Here is a 7,857-nt window from a genome sequence, read left to right on the forward strand (position 1 = left end):
ACTGGAATAGACTGCCTAGGGAGGTGGTTGAGTCGCCATCCCTGGATGTGTTTAAGTGTCGTTTAGATGAGGTGTTGGGTGATATGGTTTAGGGGTGAACTTGTAGTGTAGGGTTAATGGTTGGACTCGATAATCCCAAGGGTGTTTTCCAACCTGAATTGTTCTATGATGATTCTATGATTCTATGATTCTATGATTCTATGATTCTATTTTACTGTGCTTGTTACAGAATCATAGAATCACAGAATGTTAGGGATTGGAAGTGACCTTTAGAGCTCATCTAGTCCAACTCCTCTGCCAAAGCAGGTTCCCCTACAGCAGGTTGCACAGGATGGCATCCAGGTGGGCTTTGAATGTCTCCAGAGAAGGAGACTCCACCATCACTCTGGGCAGCCTGTTCCAGTGCTCTGCCACCCTCAAAGTAAGGAAGTTCCTCTTCATGTTTAGATGGAACTTCCTATGTTCAAGTTTGTGCTCATTACCTCTTGACTTGTCACTGGGCACCACTGAAAAAAGGTTGGCCCCATCCTCCTGACACTCATCCTTTAAGTATTTATAAGAACTGATAAAGTCTCACCTCAATCTTCTCTCCAGACTAAAAAGTCCCAAGTCCCTCAGCCTTTATTCATATGTCAGGTGTTCTAGTCCCCTAATCATCTTCATAGCCCTTTGCTGTACCCTCTTCAGCAGTTCCCTGTCCTTGAACTGGAGAGCCCAGGACTGGACACACTATTCCAGATGTGGCCTCACCAGGACAAAGTAGAAGGGGAGGATGGCTTCCCTCTATCTGCTGGCCACACTCTTCTTGATGCCCCAGGACACCATGGTCCTTCCAGGCCACAAGGGCACATCGCTGGCTCATGGTCAGCCTGTTATCCACTAGGACTCCCAGATCCCTTTCCAGAGAGCTGCTTTCCAGCAGTTCAGCCTCCAACTGGTACTGATATATGGGGTTATTTCTTTCTAAGTGCAGTACCCTATGCTTGCCCTTGTCAAATTTCACAGGGTTTCTCCCCACCCAACTCTCCAGGCTGTCCAAGTAATGCTGAATGGCAGCACAGCCTTCTGGTGTGTCAGCCATCCCTCCCCTTTTTGTGTCATCAGCAGATTTGCTGAGGGTACACTCTATCCCTTCATCCAGGTCATTGATGAAGATATTGAACATGTTGCCTTTCTTTATGACAAACTCAGAGATTGAGAGAAGCAAGTCAACCTCATATGGATTTAATCTCCTTAAATTATATAGGAACTTGGCCTGTAGTGATGTGATTCTTTTATCAGATGGTCTTCCACACTACTGCTTTCCCTTTCAGCCATTTCTTTATACACTTCCACATGTTCACTGGCATAAGCATGCCAGTATTACTTTTCATCTCCCTAAATAAGTGTTGTTGTTCTTTTTTTTCACTTCTCTTTCATTCTCACATGCACATGCTCTACTCTCTTCACTTCTCTCTTTTCCCTTTCCTTCCCACCCATAGAATTTCAATTTGATCAGTCCTGCCTTCACCCCACCCATGCCCACAGAAGGCTTCTGTTGACTTTATACTTAGCAAGTTCCTATATTATGTTTCTATTCTGAAATTTCACTGAAAAATCAGTATCATCTTGGTTTTTGTATTGCCTACCTAGCGGCATTCGCCCTTTCACTTTCATGGAATTCAGGGCAATTAGACCTTTTCCATCCTCTTCATATTTTAGTGTAGATCCAGTGGCACCTCTGTAGTCATTCTTCTCAGCAAAAGCATGGAATCTGTAATACAAAATGAATTTTCACCAGTATGTAACATACATAAATACTTTTCTAACTTTAATAAGATGTATGTCACACATGCGGGATCATAGTGGCGTACAACTTCAGAATTATTTGCTTATCTGTTTAGGATAACTAAGCCTTCAACTCCAACAACACTATGAATATTATCAAACCTTCTAAATACAGTTGTGTACATTCTAAAGCCTTCTCATGAAGAACATCCTTTCATTTTGGTATCATTTACTCTGATGCACCTTCCTTCTCAATCTCCTGGAAATCTATTTTTAATTAATGCTTTTAACATGCTGAGCAAGCACGTCACTTGAGATGTCTGAGATGACACTAACACCTTTTTATCAGATTATCTTCTCAGTTGAAAGCCCAACAGGAACATTTATTTCATTATTGAGATACAAATCAGGAAGTTAAGCAGACTTAATTTACCCTCATTGTCAAAACAAAAAAGCTCTCAGAGCAGGAAAAAGATGCATTTCTAGAACAGAACTAAACTAGGAACAGGCTCAAGCCATGAAAAGCCCATGAACTTGGCAATTCTTAAGGGAAAGCTGACTCAAACTTATAGGCAGCTATTGGGCAAATACCCACCAGTGAGATATTATTTGGCCCAAAATGTCTCCACACCAAAGCCAGACTCATCTAAAAAGAAGGTAGTGGAAATCATATCAAAGAAAATTATTCCTCTGAGCTCCCTGACACAGTCCTTCTTGCCTCTTTCTCTGCCATAGAAGAAATACTCAACATTTATAATGGAGGCGAAAACACTGCCAAAAGAAAATGATGAATGGTGACTGGCAATGTACCTGGTGTCATGGAGGTGCCGCAGTTTTAAATGACCACAGTCACTTAGACACACATCAGAGCAGAGCAAACATAGCACTTTCCCACAGTCTTGGTTTTTTGGCAGACACTCCATCTCTTAAAAGCTGCTTCTAAACACAGATGGCTATAAAAGAGCTAAGCAGCTGCCATCTTAGGAATTGCTGTGCTGTCATTTGGGAGATTTCTACTGCTGGAGGTCTTCCCACTCTTGCACAAACAACCGTGGAACAGAAAGAGCTAGCAGCCATTTCACAGCTCTGTAACTGTACGGAGACTTCTGTTAAGCAGACAAACACCTACTGGCTCCTACTGCCCTCCTGCTGTTCATCATGAATTTGGTATTGTGGCGTTTTTGTATTTGTTCATTTGTTTTCCTGATTTCAATATCAGAATCAAGATTAAAGTTTTATTATCCCTTTCTGCTGAAGGCTGATTCTCACCACATGGCTGATTTCCAGGATAAAGTAGCCAACGAGCCATGTGGAATGGATCAGTTTCCATCAACCATATCAAATAGATGCTAGAGAGCATGGTGCAGAACTGTATTTCCATACAGCCAGGCCTGACAGATAACACCATATTAATTTTCTGTTGTTCAAGGACTGCCTGTTTAGGACAGGCATTGCCTTTTCAGTACATGTCTATATGACACTTAATCCAACCCTAGGTTCTTTGCTGGTGCCTGTGGACACTTACAAAGTACAAAGCAATATAATAAAAACTTTTTTTGGTTTATGTTGTGACCCTTTCCTCTAAACAATTTTTCAGACTTCAAAAGAGGAGCAGATGGCAAACAATTCAGGATACAACAAAAGGAAAGGCCTTTCTGCAAGCCAGTGAGCACATATGTGGAGAGAAGGTGGTCTGTTCGAGTAGGTCCTGCATTTTAGTCGTATCTCTCAGACTATTTTCGCTGTTTCCCCAGATGTCTTACTGACCTGCTTTGCCTCATTTTCCCCATGAATAAAACCATTCCCAGCAGCAAAGCACAAGTACTGAAATCATTACTGTGTTTCTTCTTTGTCATACCTGCCAGAGGCCAAGCGGCTCAACTCTTTCAAAAAAATGATAGTTGCATCCTCCCTAGCATTGAAAGATACAGTGTTGACTGGACAGGGATTGTCAGAAACATTCTCAAGGAGTAGTTGCTTTGTGTCCGCTGGTACATCACCCACAGCAAAGTAATAAATGGCTTCAACCTGTCATCAAACAGAAAAAAAAGAAAAGGGAATTGGAAAGACATTGTTAAACATAGGTGCCTGGTACTTACTCCACTGTTCTGTGCTGAGTACTGGTAGGAAAATTTGGTAGTGCGTGACTTGGGCTGTAAGTTTTTCAGATCTTTGGTTCTCTCTCTCATGTATGCTAGTAATTCGAATGAAGTCCATACAAAACTTCCTGAAGTGAGAAGACAACCTGGCCCACAGCCTCTCTGTCTGATTCTGCCCAATACAAGCCCCTTTCCACTGAAGTTAACTGAAACCCAGGACAGATGGAAGGAGGGACAATTGTGTTACTAGTCAGGACAAGGCTCTGTGCTACATTCCACATTACTGGCTGCATGTGTCTGGAGGGTGGGAAAGATGCATATTTCTTGAATGCTACTGCTACCAGGTGTGCTGGTTTTGGCTCAGGCACAGTTAGTGCTTTTCATGGTGGCTAGCAAGGGGCTGTGTTTTGGATTTGTGCTGGAAACAGTGTCGATAACCCAGGGATGTTTTCATTATTGCTGAGCAGTGCTTGCACAGCCTCAAGGCCTTTTATCCTCCTCACCTCACCCCACCAGCGAGCAGGCTGGGGGTGCACAAGGACTTGGGAGGGGACACAGCTGGGACATCTCACCCCAACTGACCAAAGGGATGCCCCACACTATATGGCGTACTGCTCAGCATATAAAGCTGGGGGAAGAAGGAGGAAGGGGGACACATTTGGAATGATGGTGTTTGTCTTCCCAAGTCACCGTTAAAAGTGATGGAGCCCTGCTCTCCTGGAGATGGCTGAACACCTGCCTGCCATGGGAAGGAGTAACTGACTGCCTCATTTTTCTTCATTTGCACAAAGGGCTTTTTGCTTTACCTACTGTCTTTTCCTCATCCCATGAGTTCTCTCACTTGTATTCTTCCACTTCTCTTCCCTATCCTAGTAGGGGGGAGTGTGCAAGCAGCTGCGTGAGACTTGGTTGCCAGCTGTGGTTAAACCACAACAACAGATAATTTGTACTTGTTATACTTCCCAAGGCAGAGGGCATTTAGCAGGTTTATTACGGCTACACATGCTTATATTCTCAAAATGTTACTACAAGAAGAGAGAGAAGTGGAAAAAAACGTCTTTTTGTTATTGCTTATTACATTACGAGAGATTTTATGTTACCTGCACTAATCCAAGCTAACGATCCTCACAGTAAGTATGCTTCTTGAATTTTCGCCATCGTTAAAAGCAAATGTAGCAAGAGCTATCCCATTATGATTTTCAAGACAATAAGTATATCTTACCAGTTCTATGGCATGGTACATACCAACTGATAAATACCTGATAAACAGTTGTTTATCTGAAAAAATACACTAGGGATCCTGGCACCACAAAAGAGAAGACAACTGTTTGAGTCTGAGATGGCACTGAGGAAATGTTTCAGCATCTACATAATTTCATGCAGTAGTAAAGCAAATTAGGCGTCACCTATAAGTGCGCTCATGCATTTCCACTACTGCCTTTGACACTCATTCGTATTTCAACTACTTGAGTCAATAGATGGGCAGGTGAACATCTTTTGTCCAGTTTGTACTCAAAGCTTCCGGGCTGTATGATCCCTGTAATGTCCCACATCATAATCACATTGATACAAACTGACATGGACTTCTGGAATTCAAGCTCTCTACCTCCTCTACCTTTTGCCAAAACACTTGGGCTAATCCTCAGCACTGGAAGACATCTCTCCCAAGCAGCAACTCAATCTCTCTCAAGCAGCAGGCCAATCTCAGACTAGACTAGGCAAATTAATGAAGCAGCACCTTGCTACCTCGGGCTTCCCTTGGATCTTGTAGAGAGGGTGAGACACTTCATGTGGGAGGCAGGGCCCATAGTAACAGAACACACTTGCCTGGGAGCAAGCAGGCCTGTGGTTAGCCAGGTGTCCTGGCACTGTTAGTGCTAGACAAATATTAAGGTTAAAGAGAAGAATGAATGTGTTTCTTTAAAGTGCAAGATCAACAAAACATTTACTAGCTTTAGAAAAAGGTGCACAGTAACAAAACAAAAGAACTTTCTCACCTCTCTGTGCTTTACCTCAGTTTTTATAAGGTTCCCTCTCTGTTTGAGGGGAAAAAAATCTATCCAAGCATGCACCCAGCTCTCCCAGCTGGCACCCAGTCCTCGGACAACACTTTGTTCCTATTGCTTTTGCTGAAGAGTCTCTTGACTTGGGGGAAGGCATGTGTACTGCACAGCCACGTTTCCCTGTGTTCCTTCAGATTCGCATCTTCTCCCCCTCCCTCCTAAGAGTGCCAGTAATTCATAAACTTGATATTCAGTAGGGATATCAGTTTTCACACTTCCTCCAGAGGACTTACTGCCTGCCTCCGCAGCTTTTAAAATGCTGAAATTTCTCAGATATAGCTGATGCAGAACCAGCTCCTCAGAAGAAAATAAACAAAATGGCTAACCACAGACAATTCACTCAGCTACAGACCCACCAATACCATACCACAAAGGAAATGTTCCTTACAGATTAGTGGGGAGAGGTTGAAACCCTTTCATTTAGTCCTTCACTTTTTAAAATTACAATCTAAGCAGCCATCCAAACAAGCAAACAAACTTCATACAAGAACAGGAAGGAGAACAACATGAGCAGTTCCTCACAGTCTTTACCATAGTGGGGGGGTGTGTTTTGGACAGGTGACCTACACTTTGCAGAGCGGCACCTATAGAGAATAGCAAGTGAAACGCTGTGGATGCACCTGTGGCAGGTAGAGTTTGAAGGATTCCAACCTCACAGCAGAGTGATCTTGAGGAACTTCTGCGGATGGCGCCTATTGTGTTGGGTTTGCGTGGCCCCTGCAGCCCCAAACCCATGCCGTGCAAACCCGGTGCACCAGTTCTGAGGAAGGAGTCATGTACGATTACGATTACTCGGTGAGCAGACAGCTTTTGCCTAGGATTGAACAGGTTCTCCCCCAGCCTGCAGTACAGGGAAGCTTGCATTCAAGTGAGCTGTCAGTCATGAATGATAATGACTGCAGTTAGGAGTAATTGAAGTTGGTTTTCTTTTTATTTGAGCACCTGTCATGATTACCCACTAGCCTACCAATGTCCAGAAAAAAAAGTGATAGACATCTCACTGTTGGATGGATTTTAATCTCTATTTATTTATAAGCAGACTCCTCAGGGCTAGTAAGCCTTTTTTTAATCCAGACACTACTGAAAACTAAGCAAGATCTTCTTTGTTTCCCACCATGAAATCAGTAATACTCTGTAAACTGAAAATGTTAATAAAATTTTTGAAGGAGGCATTTAAAAAAGCAGTCACAAAAAAATCTCACTGTTATACAATTTGTTCGTCATCCAGTTCTTTTTTAATATCAGTTTCCAAACATCAAGGTTCATCTGGATGTGAATCCTCTGGCACAGGGAACCAGAAGGAAATTCAAGCCAAATTTTTCTTCTCCTTAAAACAGTGCCTCAGAATGAGATTTACAAAGAAGTTACAATTGGATCTGTGCACAGGGATGAATCTTAATAGCAGTGAAACCCAATGATTCTAGACCACACAGTAGGCCCATTTTTCCATTAATTTCAGGTGCTAGAGAACTGAAACAATGTCCATTTTAAGTAAAGTTCATGACATATCTCTTTAATAACACAAGTTTTAAGTGATTAACTCAAATGATAATATACATGTTTTATGACATATATACTTGTGACTCTGCTATAATGAGTAAAGTAATACGGTACTTTCAGAAACACAGAAAATTTAATTGCAGCAATATCTGTGCATGCTTTATCTTTTTGTTCTGGAAGAAACCCTAGCTATGACCTGACTGATGAAAAAAAGGACTTGCATTCCCCTACCATGAGTTAATGCTTAAATAAATCTCTGTACTTACTGGTTTTGACTTTTTTTACAAATTTTCATCAGCATTTAGGATACATAACAAAATAAAAATGGTTTCCCTGTCTTCAATAATGTCAATACTAGCAATTTTCTTACAAACTTAAAGATCTGAAAAAAATATATGGCAAAGAAAGTGGAAGGAAGATGTTTTCTC

The 7,857-nt window shown here is 42.1% G+C and overlaps 1 protein-coding gene across 1 annotated transcript in view; it reads right to left on the reverse strand.

The window, feature by feature from the left end:
• The window catches only part of VWA3B (von Willebrand factor A domain containing 3B), a 41,917-nt gene that overhangs the window by 25,443 nt on the left and 8,617 nt on the right, over positions 1-7,857 (reverse strand). The window contains exons 6-7 of the mRNA XM_009869613.1: positions 3,626-3,795; positions 1,629-1,753 (exon numbers count right to left, since the gene is read on the reverse strand). Coding sequence (XP_009867915.1) covers positions 1,629-1,753; positions 3,626-3,795 — 295 coding nt within the window. The remainder of the gene's footprint in view (positions 1-1,628; positions 1,754-3,625; positions 3,796-7,857) is intronic.

This window comes from Apaloderma vittatum, unplaced genomic scaffold (assembly GCF_000703405.1).
Source record: "Apaloderma vittatum isolate BGI_N311 unplaced genomic scaffold, ASM70340v1 scaffold12825, whole genome shotgun sequence".
Lineage (NCBI taxonomy): Eukaryota > Metazoa > Chordata > Aves > Trogoniformes > Trogonidae > Apaloderma > Apaloderma vittatum.